Source organism: Eucyclogobius newberryi, unplaced genomic scaffold, assembly GCF_026437365.1.
Source record: "Eucyclogobius newberryi isolate DKJ021-1_F unplaced genomic scaffold, fEucNew1.0.hap1 SCAF_20, whole genome shotgun sequence".
Lineage (NCBI taxonomy): Eukaryota > Metazoa > Chordata > Actinopteri > Gobiiformes > Gobiidae > Eucyclogobius > Eucyclogobius newberryi.
Window position 1 is genome coordinate 24,914,433 of NW_027315835.1, and position 15,379 is coordinate 24,929,811.

The 15,379-nt window shown below is 41.9% G+C and overlaps 1 protein-coding gene across 1 annotated transcript in view; it reads right to left on the bottom strand.

Annotated features, from left to right (window-relative positions):
• Nucleotides 1-15,379, bottom strand: part of LOC140369379 (uncharacterized) — a 48,849-nt gene that overhangs the window by 7,397 nt on the left and 26,073 nt on the right. The window contains exons 30-39 of the mRNA XM_072456707.1: nt 13,476-13,665; nt 13,132-13,274; nt 8,461-8,642; nt 6,297-6,556; nt 5,841-6,057; nt 4,500-4,683; nt 3,181-3,307; nt 3,025-3,111; nt 1,575-1,760; nt 815-1,080 (exon numbers count right to left, since the gene is read on the bottom strand). Coding sequence (XP_072312808.1) covers nt 815-1,080; nt 1,575-1,760; nt 3,025-3,111; nt 3,181-3,307; nt 4,500-4,683; nt 5,841-6,057; nt 6,297-6,556; nt 8,461-8,642; nt 13,132-13,274; nt 13,476-13,665 — 1,842 coding nt within the window. The remainder of the gene's footprint in view (nt 1-814; nt 1,081-1,574; nt 1,761-3,024; nt 3,112-3,180; nt 3,308-4,499; nt 4,684-5,840; nt 6,058-6,296; nt 6,557-8,460; nt 8,643-13,131; nt 13,275-13,475; nt 13,666-15,379) is intronic.

A 15,379-nucleotide genomic window follows, 5' to 3' on the forward strand; every position in this document is an offset into this window, starting at 1 on the left:
AGGCTGGCCACAATAAACCATAATATGCCTAAAACAGTGCAACACATCTCCATCCCATTGAGCTGATCAGGTTGTTGATTGTAGCTTGTGGACTGTAGGGCCGGGATATTGGCAGGAAGTGGAACACATAACAGCTTGTCAATGCCCGATAAGATCGAAAACTATGCAGGGACGGGCCTGGTTTGTGAGGCGATGGTGTTTTTGCCATTGTGTCTTTGGCCAAGACACTTTACCCACCCTGCCTCCAGTGTCAAAGATGCTGGTGGATGAATGAGAGTTTGTTTGTGAGTTTGTGAGAGTAAATACAAAACAATAAAAGGAAATAAACCCATGGCTACAATCCGGTGTGTTAACAAGCACTATCCCGACCAATTTTAAAAAATAATAGTACACGCCGATCCAGAGCATCTCACCGCCACCATAGGCCTCTTGATTCACAACGTTGAAGTCAGCAAACTGTTCACCCACGCCACGCCTTTTTTAGTGGCTAGCCTAAGGCACACCAGTGGAATATTCATGCTGTTTAATCAGAATCTTGCTATGCCACACCTATGAGGTGAGATCATCTCTGCAAAGGCGAAACGCACCCTCACACAGATTCAGATTTTAAACAATATTCGAGATGAATTGGTGTTTTGTGCATTTAGAAAACATTTTATATATTTGAGTCCCAAAAATGGGAGCAAAAAAAATAAATAAATTGTTAATTAAAACATATTTGGTAATTTATAATTTTTTTGTACATAACAAATTTGAGGTGAATGTGTGATGGGAGATGTTACACATTACACTAGATTACCAAGTGCCTTCAAACCTGTCCAAAGTAGATTTTCTTTATCTTGTGTGCGATGTTGTTGTCCTGCAGCTCAGTATAGACGTCTGCCATGTCCTCTCGGTGGTAGAAGAACCTCTGGATATAGGGCACCATAGAGCGCACCATCTCTTGCATGCTGGGGCACGACCGCAGGTTCTCTGTCTGGGCCTCGCTTGTCACACAGGCCGACAGTTGTTTGATACCACAAATCTCCAGGAACAAAGCCCTGTCTTCATCTCTGAATGCAGGACGATCAGCACTTGGACCTGATCAAACAAATGTAATATTCAATTCTTGTACAACTTGGTAGGTCAACTAGATATTGGTGTGAACGATTTGATTTATTTAAGTAGCAAAACCGAAAAAAGACCAAATTGGATCTTTTCTGAACAGCTTGAGAATGGTCTTGAGCCAAATCAGAACAAATATAAAACCTCACAGTATTAGAAGAAACTACAATTATTTTGAAGTCTGTGGTCGTTTTTTATAATTATTGTGATATTTTACGTCTTTGGAATATGACAGTAATTACTCATACCGAAGTCTTGTTGAAGCATTTCAAAAGGAAAAAGAAGCATATCTACAATTCTGTTTGTCGAGAGATTTGGATATTGTTATATTTATACTTTTTCCTGATTTTCTTAAAACTCTCGCATATTTCCTTTTCAGTTCTGTAGGACTCTATCAAATCAAACAATCAAATATACTATACTTTATATGCCACATAGAAAACCAAATTGCAAGAAATACACTGGTGTACCAGGCCTGGAGGTCTTGCCCTTCTTGGCTGTGGTCTTCTCCGCTGGAGGCAGGTTGAGCAGGCACACCTCCTTGTGGGCTTTGAAGACCTTTTCCAGCTCCCTGCTGTCGCTGACCATGGGCCTGCGGGACATACTCACCCACATGTTGTCTTTCGTGGGGAACACTCTCAAGTCAGACACCATTCCTAAAAGGGCGAAGACAAAACCAATACAGTCAAAAGGGTTTTCATTAGTTTAGTTTATTTGTTTCATTAAAGGCGGTATGGACGATTTTTCGGCGATTTGAGAACGCAGGCGGAAGTGCGCATGCGCACTCCCCCGTGTGGACTGACACAACACACACGTGCGTTTGTTTATTAGCGCAACGGAGCGCATCACATCGCTCGTCTCCCGTAGATTTCTGTCCACTTCTGCGTCAGCTCGAACTGTCTTTCTCCGTCTTCATTTTGCCCCGTACACTGAGGGAACTATATTATGATAGATCCATGCGCTTAGGCACGCGGAAACGTGGGGACGAGCCTGACGCGGCTGCAGGTGAGCGGTAGGTGCGTTTTATGATTGGTACGTGGCAGGACTAATGATTTATCCACGCCACGAGGCAATATGATAAAAAAAAATTGCTGAAAAAAATCGTCCATAACACCTTTAAGCCTGGTGTTCACAACATGATTGATTGTTGTCACACTACAATATATGAGGAATTAAAGTCATAAGACTGCAGCCTCTTATATCACTAAATGTGTTCAATAATGTTAAGAGCCCCAACACTGCCAACACCAGGGAGCGGGAGAAATTATTCTATTACCGGTTTTTAATTTTTATAATTCACAACACAGAGATAGAAGTTTGTCTAACCCCCAGGAAAATTTTAATGAGTCATATACAATTTGCTGTATTTTACAATACAATTTGCTGTATTGCTGTTTTTTTGATGTACCGTAATATTCTTATTAACATAAGAAACAATTTAAATCAATTTGATGTTTTTATTTCTGCACATGCTATAAACATATTAAAATGACTAAAAAACAACTGAGGCATGTTTTAAAATGATTCTTAATCCCAAAGTTTGGACCCGCTCTCTGTTGGGGCCCCAACAGATTGCGTCTATAAGCCATCATGAATGGACTGTCCGGAGCAGAGAAAACACTTCTGCTGCACAAACTCTCGTCAGGATGTTGCAATCAAGCAGTAACAAAAGCTAGAATGAGTAGTTTGAAGATTTACACATTGCAATGAAAGCACATAGCATCACATTTCATATTATTGCATTTTTAAGTTTTATTTCAGATTTTTTCTCCATGAATATGAGACAGATTCCCCCAAAAGACCAATAAAAAGCTCCAGAGAGAAAAAGAGAGTTTGTGGCTACAGTAATCTTTCAGGGTCATATTCATCAAATCTGATTTGAGGCAATGAGCCACCCCCGTTATATCAGAATGAAAATACCTTTGAGAGTAGAGCTGTATCCAGCGTTGAGTTTGGGTTGGCTGCTCTCCTCCTGCTCTAGAGTTGTTTGCGTTTTGCACTTGTGAGCTGTTGAAACAAGAGTAATTATAGATCCTCACGAAAGCAGATACAAACATGCAGTGGAAGCGGCTTTACCCAGAGTGGCGTATAGCACAGACACGTCCTGCAGGACCTCACTGGTGGGTATGGGACACGAGGAGCACACCGCCTCCAATAAGATCACATACTGCTTAATGTTCGGGCTCAGGTCCACATTCAGGAGCTAGGCACAAAAAAATACCACCTCATACTATTGCTGTCACAGTTTCTTTTCTTTCTTTTTTTTAAGCTTATTTACTTTTTTGTGTCCAAATGGGCTTATAAGACACAAAACACAACAACAACAACAACAAGCAGACAGATTTCCCAGTATTGCATCAAACAAATAATGTCCTCTCACGATGTTCCCAGGCCTTTAACTCATACTCGCAAACAAGGATAAATCAGAAAATAATTGACTACACAAATCATGTTACAGGGAACAGAATACAAAAAATGCATTTCATTGAAAATTCATTTTCAATCATTGAATTCACACAGAGTGCATCCTCCTCTGGAACTGAGTGGAAATCATTTGTGTTTATTCTGTTCAGGCTTCGGACTTTCTGGTACACATTCAAAAAGAGGAAAAATGCACATAAAGGAGGCAGCGGAGATGCCACAGAGCTCAGAATTCATTCCATTGTGAGTCTATTTTCACCAGATGCCGCAGCCCTCCTCAGGCTTTTTGTTGATGTGTTTGTGCTTGTGTGTTTGATTAGATAGGATTAGATTAGCTTTAATTGTCTCCGTAGGGAAATTTGTCCTCTGCATTTGACTCGTCCTGTCAGGAGTGCAGTGCCTGGGGATGGTCCCCAGGCACTGCACTGCACTCCAGATCTTGGACTGGACTGGTCTTGGTTAGGACTTTAGTTGGAGGATTTTCGAAACATGCGCACCAGGGCCCGGGAGTCCTTCTTGCTGTGAGGCAAGAGCGCTAGCCACTCTGCCACACAAACTTCAACTCCACATGTGTTAGGTGGATCTTTGAAACTCTAATCAAGACACCTCCATGAAGACACTTCCATGCATTTTGAAAAACAGTTTAAATTGGACAAGGCTATTTGTGACTCCTTCCGGGAACGGCAAAGGTTTATTTGGTCCATATGAGGACAACTGGAGGGAAGCTAAGAGAAGAGGAACTAGAACAAAAGTCTTAAAACTTTACCTTTGACTCCTGAGTGTTCTGTTAGACGGGTTTCACTGGGCATGAGCCAGAGCTTATGATCATATGATGAGTATTAGAGCAGCGATGCGCCTGTAAATGTCACATTCTTCCCTCATTTAGACATTTAACATTTTGACTCTTGACTAAGGGATATGGTTCTAGAGCCCAATATGTGCATGGAGGAAGAAAGTTTTTAGAAAGTGTGTACCCTGGTGAAGAAGTCCTTCATGCCATCCAGGCTGGTGTAGAAGGGGGCCAACACTCGGGGGTCCTGTGTGGAGCTGGTGGGGCTCTGGCTCCAGCCTTTGTAGCGGAGGAACATGAAGGTGGGGTCGCTCCAGCACACATCCTTCAGGTGGTAGAAGCGGCCCGAGCACCACTCTTCACTGTGTCTGTACACACCAACCAGTGGAAGGAGTTATATTAGCCACGTTTCTGTTTACCCAACTTGTTGTCCTGCCAGAGATAAACTTGTGTTGCTCAAAATAATGAGGAAAAATTAGAGATATGTTGCACAAATCTGCTGCAGTTGAAAGTCTATTTTCATGCATCAGCAGTAGGAGCAGGAATATGGACTTACGGTAAATACACTAAAAAAGCAAAAATGTCCAGGCGAAAGCAATATAAAAGTCCTATTAATTTTTCATTTTATGGAAATATTCTACTTGTGGCTTTGGAGTACAAACTGACCCTGATGTTTCCCAGAATTATTGGTTTGACTGGAAATAAAAGGGTTACAGCTTTATTTTTATGTACAGCATATCAAGCAGCTTGAGAGCTCAGTTTTATAAAATAGTGGACAAAATAGAATAAAGAAAGAAAAAGTCCAACATCCCACACTGTGGGCTGGATTAAAACGTCTGGGGGGCCGGATGCGGACCCCTGACCTAGAGTAACCAACATCCAGTTCCCGCAGCCTTGTTTTGAGAGTAAATATCTACTCAAAAACTCAAGCAAACCTTTTAATGACAAATTTAACGTAAACCCTTTGTTATATTTATAGTATCTCATGTACATATTCTACCATTCTAAAATGTTTTTTTTATTTTAGGTTATATTTTTATAACCTATTTTTATAGTAATATGCCAAACTGGCTCACACTATATTAATTCGCTCAGAATTGTACACGTTTATAATCTGGAAAGGCTCAAGGGGCTTCCACACCGCGGCGCGATTTCTTCGTTTTTGCGGCGTGATTGGTGCGTTTTTTTACGCTCTCGACGCTTTGAGCGCAGACAAATACTTCACACTCATTGGTCAAAGTGTCACAACCTCAGAACAAGCAGAGAAATTTAACATTTCTTAAATTGAGTTGAGTTAGTCTGTATTTCTGCTAGAAAGGCCAAAGTACATTGCCATTATTGTTTTGGTTTGAGTGTTTCACATTTGGCTCTGCCCAAACTGTTGCCCTGTGATTGGTGTGAATCACTTGTGGTTCAGGTTCAATTGTGACAGTGAGAGCCAGGCCAGATGGAGTTAAAAAGGTATCAGAATAACATTTTGTAACATAATAATGATGTTTGATGAGTTGTGGAGTTGCGTTCATACCTTTGTAGCAGCACAAAGACGGCGGGCGTGTGTTGAAACAGCTCTTTCAGCACACTCTGGGAGCAGTTCTTGTACAGGTACGAGTACACATTATGGATGTGCTCCACTGTGGAGGTGAACTCCAACCCCTCGGGCTCCTCTCCCTCAGGTAGCGGCCCCACACACCACTCCTTCAGGTATGAGATCAGTGACTCCACAGTCACAGTGTTCCTCATGCCTGCACACAGAACGAGTGATAAAAGTACAAGGGACTTTGTTTGGCCAAGTTCTAGAATGTGATCATCATTTCACATGGAGAGGAAGAGCCTGAATTTCTCTGAGGGCAACCCACAGTTTTGTTTGTAAAGAAATCTCTCAACAGAAAATCCTTAAATGTTGAACTTCCTTCCTTCCGTAAAATTAACTTTTTTTAAATTTGAGAGCATAAGCAAAGTTTATCGAAAAGACGCGCTTTACCTAGTGCTCTGGTGAAGTCGCTGGGCTGGATGTCCACATACCACACGTGTGTCCCCAGCAGCGCTCTGATCTCCAGCGATGTCAGGTAAACGGAGCTGGGGCACATGAAGCTGCTCTGCTCGCGCCCGTTCTGCAGGGGGCGCTGTGCTGGGACCCACTGCAGACGGCACAGGTGGTAGTAAAAGGAGGACCGGGTGCTTCTGATTGGCCGGCCATCGCTGTCAACAACCTGGGCAGTCAGGTACTGAGAGTAGTGGTGTCTGGGGAGAACAAAGAGTGTACATGTGAAATAATGGTGCACTATGTCACTTTTCTTGTGGGCTCCATGAAAATGATGTTTTTGCTGAAATGCTCCACAATATGGAAATAAACGTATCTTATATAAGGCTATGCCAAAAATCACAAGGTTGATAGATCAAAACTTTGGTGACTAAAGAATAAAACGTTGGTGCATTTTAATGGACAGGTCTATGATCTGTGGCAGTGGCAGTAACGGTGCGGGGTACTGAAGAGGAGTTAGTGCTCACTTGATCAGGAGAAAGCATTGTTTTTTTTTACTCCTAATAAAACATTTTTAATGCTATTTTTGAATTCTTTCTCATGTGGTTGTTGTACTTTGCAACTTCCCTGTCCCTGTCGGACAGGTTCTCTTATCTTATAACCACTGTCCCCTCTAAGCTGCGCGCCTGCGCAATTGCACAGTCCTCGCACATAGTTATAAAGAAAATCTATGGAGCGCAGAAAATAAAATTGACCACAAACGGCCATCTAGGAGGAAGAGCAAGCGTTTGACAGACTGTAGATCTAGAGGACAGTAGAAGCACTGTCCAGGGGACACGTTGTGTTCTCTATTTTTTTTAGTTTTATTACAATCACAATCATATTCACGGAGAAATGTGTCTAATTAGTCCCGCAGCGCAGCGCGGACCGCGGGCGTGTTCCAAAGACAACTGGCGTGTCACGTATTGTGTAAATTAAACTTTCTTGGCCAGACTCACGAGTCAAAAGACAAAATGGGCATCATTCCTCTGGACCATATTTCTGTGTAAATATCTCATGTTACAACGTAACACTCACTCGATAAGCACGAGCTCAGGAGTAGATTAACCAGATGTGAAGACGCAGGTAAATCAGCTCACACAGAGTCATCAAGGACAGAGGGGACATAGTGGACAGCTGTGATTTGTTCTAAAGCGGGTCTAAAGCAAGACTGAAGAGGGTGCGCCGCCGCCTGCTCTGTGAGACCACCGGTTCAAAAGACGCGCGCATCACTACTGCGTTTATTTTTGTGTAAATATCTCATGTTACAACGTGGGCATCAGCGGTTTATGACAGGTGCGGCCCTGTTAGTTTAATGAATCATATCAAAACAGCATCAGAAATGGTCTTGAAGTGGCACATTTGGAGCAGCTGGTGGCATAAAGTCAAAGCAAGAAGCAGATGAAGCCATCAACCTGGACAACGTGTCCAACCATTGGAGAAGTGAGAAGGACAGATGTGAAAAAAAGGTAAAATTAAAGTCAAAATTTGTGCATATTCTAGTGACATTTATTTTTATTTTATTATAAGATTTGTATTTATGGATATTAATCATTACATGTTGTTACTACTAGATCATTTATGGGTAGAAGAAATGCTAATAAAAAAACTGTAATTAGAATTTACAGACAAAGAGTTACAGGAATTGACACTGTATCAAAAGCTACAGCACATGGATGTTTTAATGTGAACAAAATGTTATGTCTGAAAGGTGTATATGTCTCATTTGTTCCAGAAAAGGACCCTCAGCCAGGCCACAACTGGACCGCAGCCAGGCCAAAGCAGGACTCTCACAAATAACTAGTATACATCTCATGAACAACATGATTTTTGTATCTTTCATTTTAAGTGGGCCAAATTGCTTGTAATAGAAGTAAACTCATGCAAATTGCTGCTGTAATTTGATTCTTTTAATGTAACTTGCTATGATGCAAGGTTTTGAACAGGCGTGCCGTGTGATACTGATGTGTGGCCACAGGGGGCACATCTGATGTTGCTCACAGTGGTCCTCCATGTGCCCAGGGTGCTTGTGTTTGCCCAGACACATGAAAAAATTGAGGGAACATTGCTTATAACTAAAGTGTAACCACGCCCGTGTATGTGTGGAGCGCTGAGTTTGTCGTACCCAGAGTCCCAGTTGTTCGCCAGCAGCTCCAGCAGAGCAGCTCTCTGCTGAAGGAGGAGGGGGTCGTTGAGCTGAGCCGTTGCCAGGCTGTAAAACTCCTCACAGGGGTAATCATCGATGACACAGCCCTCGGACGGTCTCTGGGACCACAGAGAACTTTCCACAGACCACGGACTGGATGCCTGCGGCCAGAGGAAGCGGAGAACACTGTTACAAATGCATGTAGACCAAAGGAACAAAATAAACTCTACTTTATTCACAAGTGACATTTAACTTTGAAGGTAAATGAGCTTTTAAGATTTTAGAGCTTTATGAACTTTTGTGATTTTTAGAACAATTTTGCAATTTTTGAGCAAAAAAATAGTCAAGATAATAGAGCACATTACGCCGGTGCGCTCTAGCCGCTTGGTAGCATTTAGCTACCAAGCGGCTATGTTATGGAATCAACTCCCTGTCCATGTTAAAGAGGCCGACACAGTCTCTTCATTTAAGAACAGGCTTAATGTTCCTCTTTGTAATCGCTTATGGTCAGGCCAGTTATGAACAGAAATAAAAACCTACAGTTTCCCAGCTACGCTGTCCTGGAGCAACTATGCAGGGGGAAGCATGGCAGCTTGAGCACTATCCTCTACTAAAGACTACTTTGCCTTTCAACAATATTTAATTTTATAGTTCACCTGCGTCTATTCATTGCTGTTCATATGTTTTTCTCCTTCTTGTCTTGTTTCAGACACTGCTGATTTTGCTCCAGTAACAACTGCCCCTTAGATGCTCCATCTCACAAGCTCCTCAACCGCCTGGATGAACTCTTATCTGTAAATTAACATCTACTGCCTGTCCGTCCTTGGGAGAAGGATCTCTCCTTCACTAAATTCCTGTGAACATTGTTTAGTCTGCTTCTCTATTTCATTGTCACCTATCGAGGCAACTGCTTTTGTGATTTTGGGCTTAACAAAAATAATTTTAATTTTATAATTTTATAATTTTAAATGTATTTTACTTGTCAACTTACAAAATAGTAGTCCTATTTTGATCATCCTTAGCTGTGCAATACAACCTCTAAAACCCACAAAGATATTTTAATAACAAAGAGAGCTGACATTATTAAGTAAAAATATATATATATTATGTGCCGCTTGGTGGTGGAGTGGATTGCACGTGTGTTCTCTGTGTGAGCGACAGTTTGCTGCAATGTCCTTCCCCAGTCTCATCCCCATTAGACAGGACAATGCAGACTCTAGGGCTGAAACTATTAATCCAGTAAATCGAGTGAATTGTATACAAAAAATCGTTGATTATTATTTGAATGCCCCAACAATTCATTAAATTTACATATTTAATAGAAACCATATGAATCTGTGGCGCGCGGAGCTCACAGAACGAGTTGTGACGCTTTCGTTTCACAATGAGCTTGTTCCACACAGATCTGCAGCAACTAAAGCACAACAGAGGAGAGAGCGGCGTGTTTTAAACAGGACACGGAGCTAATGCTGCAAAATGACTCCAGAGTTAAAGCTCAAAACACCAGGGATCACTGGCCGAGCTAACATAAGGTTTTAAAAATAGGTTTCTTATTTTAAGTGATGTGACATAAAACGCAAATTAATTCATATCTAACTGTAACTTAAGTTAATTAGTCATTTCTTTATATATATATATATATATATATATATTCGAACAGAACAATTTGGACTGGTGAAGTGAAATGTTGCTAATTTTGGGGAGCATAAAATCAAGCATAAAATGTGGTATTTGAAGCCGAAACTGCTTAATTGTTGTTTATTTATTACTATTACTATATATGCCTTTAAAAATAGTTTACGGAATTAAAAATTATTATTAACTGATTAATCGAAGAAAATAACTGATAGATTACTTGATTACTAAATTAATCGATAGCTGCAGCCCTACAGTACTCTCCTGTCTAATAAAGCCTACAAGCCAAAAAATCTTTAAAAAAAAGAAAATACTTTGATTAGTCAATTACTAAAATAATGGTTAGTTGCAGCTTTAATTTTGACTGTAATGATTGACACTGATAATTGAAAGTGGAGTTTCAACTTCACGCCACAGTTCAAACGACCACAGTCAGCGTGTTAACTATATGCTAACAATAGACGTATGAGCAGAGAATGTTCCCATGCTGTAAGTTCCCTGGGCCTGTAAATCTCCTGGTTCTGTCCCATAATCCTCCTGAGCCCACAACAATGACCCTGGCTTTGTATGTGATGCACACTGCAACAGCAAGAGACACCAGGCTTTTGGTGTCCATGCAACCAGTCAATATTGTCACCTTCCTTACACAACTGCTTTTCATGAAGAAAATCTATATGTTATTGATCAATATGAAATGCATCATTATGACATTTTAGAGGTGTACATATTCTTCATGTAGGCCTCCAATAAGCGGCTAGTGCTTTTCAGGAATTTTCCACTTTGGCCATTTCATTACGATGCATATATTTCAATGCTCAGTATGGGCTATTTTATTTATATAAACGTGAAGTGGGTTGAAAAAATAGATGCCGTGGAGCATAAGGCGACAAAAACATGCATGATAATGTGCATGTGGCCTAGTGACGGCTGCGTTTGTTCTTATGCACTAAATAGCAAAGTGAACTTTTTTTTTGACAGCTACTGTTTTTAAGATAATTCAAACCAAATCTTCAAATGACATTTTTTTTTTTTAATAGTCCTGCTTTATACCTGTTTTAGTCCCGCTTTAGTCCCGCTTTAGTCCCGCTTTAGTCCCGCTTTAGTCCCGCTTTAGTCCCGCTTTAGTCCCGCTTTAGTCCCGCTTTTGTCCCGCTTTTGTCCCGCTTTTGTCCCGCTTTTGTCCCGCTTTTGTCCCGCTTTTGTCCCGCTTTTGTCCCGCTTTAGTCCCGCTTTAGTCCCGCTTTAGTCCCGCTTTAGTCCCGCTTTAGTCCCGCTTTAGTCCCGCTTTAGTCCCGTTTTAAGGGGCTTCCACACGGCGGCGGCCGAAGGGTCCAGTTTACATTCAAAGTCTATGTAAACGCGTGTCGAGCACATAGTGCGTTATCCGCGGCGCGATTTATTCATTTTTGCGGTGCGATTGGTGCGTTTTCTTACGCTCTCGACGCTTTAAGCGCACGTATGAGGCGACCGAGGCGGCCAAAGCGGCTGGCGCGACATGTTCAGATTTGTATGTTCAGAAACGCAGCTCTAGGAGCAAATAATGATATTGACTAAACTCTGCTCAGCTCTGAAGTATATGCGGGTCCCAGACGGGCCCCGGGGCCCATCACCTCCGCTTTTGGACTTTGTAAAGTTAAATAACCAAAGCCATGGTCCAACATTAAACTCCATTTACACCACGAGAAAAGCAGCACAGCACAACTCCTCCACTGAGCATGTGCAGGACGACTCGGACGCACGTCTGCTGCTGAGTGTATTCTACATGAGTCCGGCGCGTCGAGAACGTGCGTCCGGTGCGTTTGTCTTTTAATGTACGCGCACTCAAATTCTGCGTCGGGCGCGATTCGGCCGCAGCGGTTTGTACGAGGCTTTAGTCCCGCTTTAGTCTGGTTTTAGTCCTGCTTTAATCCCATTTTAGTCTCGCTTTAGTCTAGTTTTAGTCCTGCTTTAATCCCGTTTTAGTCCTGTTTTAGTCCCGCTTTTGTCCCGCTTTTGTCCCGCTTTTGTCCTGCTTTAGTCCTGCATTAGTCCCGCTTTAATCCAGTTCTATACCCGCTTTATAGTTTAACCAGGTTTTTCTTGTAGATATGGTTTGTTTTGTCTTGGTTTAAACCTGGTCTTGTCATACGTCTGCTTTGCACTCGTCGTGTCAAGTTTCTGGTAAACACTGGGTTTGTATTGCCTGGGTTTAAGTGCTTTTGTCCTGTTTTTTGTAATTGCGTTAGGTTACTTAACCATTAGTTTATACAAGAGGAAGTACAGAGAAGTGTGGCAGCAGAGGAGAGGAGGAGACGGACACATGCATATGTTGTTGTGCTCTGCGGACATGAGGGAGATGAAGTCTCGATTCTGAGCTGCAACCACTGAGTTTAACAGTTGAATTACCCAATTTTACTTCTAGAACAAAAACATGACTCTATAGTGGGAGAGTAATTTGTTTTTTGCCTTTAAAAAGTCCCAGATGCCCTACATGTACCACCTGTCACACACGTGCAATCAAAATATAAAAATTACTAGAAATAGCTCATGACAGATTTAATGGGACCATGTCCGTCATAATCACGGACTGAACAACTGTATGTCTAGCAAACCCTCTGGTTGCAGTATTCAATTTCCATGCGTTTTTCTCAGATTAAACCTTTAAAAGGAAAAATTCACAAAATATTCAAGGCATAGATTTTTTTAGTGCAGCAAGGCATTAGCATTCAAAGTGTGTGAATCTTGGCATGATGAATCTACAAACTGCTTCCACAAGATCACAGCATTTCATGCAAAATTAACCATTTGTAAAATAAACTAGGTATCCATATGTAAAAAAAAAATTTGCAATGTACTACCAAATGCTTATAATTCCAATAAAATAATTAAGTTGACTAAGACACTGCCGACTGATTAACTGACTGAAGAGCAATTATGTATTATAATAATTTGTTTATATGGTGGTGAGGCAGAGGAGAGAGAAGTGTCTTGCCAGAGGGCACAAGGGCAGACTGGTGAACACAGCATGTTCCTCACCAGTTCCTTTGGGGTGAGTGTCCTCCTGTCCTTTCTGATGATGAAGCCGTCTCTCACTCCCAGTTTGGTGAAGAGTTCTCTCCAACCAGCGACGTCAGAGTCTGCCTTTACATAACAGGGGCTCAGCAGCACCCACTCATGACCTGGAGGATCCACAGGGCAGAACCAACAGCACAAAGTTTTACACTGCACATGTCATATTGACATCAGGCTGCTGGTGAAGTCAGATGTAGTGGCAGGGACAAAAGAGACCTTTTTTAGAGTTTTAAAGGATCTCAGAGGCCGATCCTCAGAGGACGTCTAGTGTCTTTAGCATGTGGTGGTGCATGAGCGTGTGGACATACCGGGCAGTCTGCTGCTGAGGTTAATGTTGCCGTAGTCCTCAGAGAAGTAGACTTTGCTGTGTTTGGGGCAGAGCAGCCCCCTGCTGGTGAGAACAGGGACTGCAATGTCTGACAGCTCCAGCTGAGAGGAGGAAGAGGAGTGCTGTTTGATGAACAGCAGGTAACTCACCACCACGGCCTCAGGCTTTGACTGCAACAAAAGAGAAACTGTTCTAACCTATTCAATATTACATGAATAAAACAATGTTGCTGAGGAAAACAGTGAGACTAGTGGTGATAAATAATAAAATAAGTCCTCTTTGAAATCCAAAAATAAAAACTTAAAAAGCACAGCGCCTTTTCAGTCAGATTTCACTTAAAAGCATGAGAAACAGAACTACTACTTACTGGGCTCAACATTAACGGTTGTCCGCTTGCCCGGGGCATTTAAACTTGCCTGGGCAAGTGCTCTGCTCTCTCTAGGGTGGCCAAGTGAAAATACAACACAAGTCCATTCCCCAATCATAATTTGTCATTATCTGCTTTTAAAACACTGGTGCATTTGCTAGTCAAGTAATTATTTTTGTTTACTTTGCAACCACATGGCTTCTATGCAGCACATTGCCCTCACCCTGTGCCCCGCGGCATACATGTGACAGGAGAAGAGCAGAGACGACAGGTGGAGGAATTGTTTAAAGGTAAAACAGCCCCGTTGTTATTTAATTTTGTGACATTAAATATAGATTTAAGAAGCTGAATTAGATCAGCTATCATCTTGGACAAGCAGAGTTTTTGCACACTAAAATAATCACGCACAAGAACAAAAACGCGAATTCAAAGCTAAACCCGAACATAAATTAGGCGATTAGGACTCTGTGACTCGCCACGCTTTCCCCTTTCTCATCCCAATAGTGCACAACGGCTCAGTATTCTGACCAAGAACTATTAAATAGTCATAATGTAATAATGACCTAATATGTTGCCTAAATCATTTTTAACCAATTACCTAATTAATGTAATACTGTTCACAGAGCAGGAGGAAGAGAGGAGGAGGATCACAGAGCAGGAGGAGAGAGAGAGGAGGTTCACAGAGCAGGAGAGAGAGAGAGAGGAGGGTCACAGAGCTTGGGGAGAGAGAGGAGGAGGATCACAGAGCAGGAGGAGAGAGAGAGGAGGAGGATCACAGAGCAGGAGGAGAGAGAGGAGGAGGATCACAGAGCAGGAGGAGAGAGAGGAGGAGGATCACAGAGCAGGAGGAGAGAGAGGAGGAGGATCACAGAGCAGGAGGAGAGAGAGAGGAGGTTCACAGAGCAGGAGGAGAGAGAGAGGAGGAGGATCACAGAGCAGGAGGAGAGAGAGAGGAGGAGGATCACAGAGCAGGAGGAGATAGGTGCCACTATTTTTGTTTTTGTCAGTCCCAACTTCAGAACAACTGAGTCAGTTTGTCAAGCCCCTCCCCGCGCATTACCATGGAGATCCTAAAATGGTTAAAATTATGTAAAATTGCTGCAGAGAGTAGAGTCAGTGGCACCGATAGGCTGGTGTCATATTTTAGAGACAATATGATTTTTTTTTAAAAACAGGGATTATAGGCCTAATATAAATCAGCTCCTGGGTCTTATAAAAGTCCATCACTGTCAAATCATTATTTCAAAGTCAAACAAATTAAATATCAAATATGCCTGATTACATCAAATTCAAACCAACTGTTTAACAAATATTCTTTTACCAATTTATTCCTTTAGTGCTTATTTTAAATCTGAAATCACTACATATGGCCTTGATAAAAACGAAAAGTAGATCCAAAAAAGGTTGCCCACTCCTGTTCTAAATTTTATGGGATTTAATGCTCTTGCATTTGTTTTAAAGGTCTACAATGTAACTCTTTTGGTGAGGAGTCCGCGACTTGATTGTCTCCAAGGAGA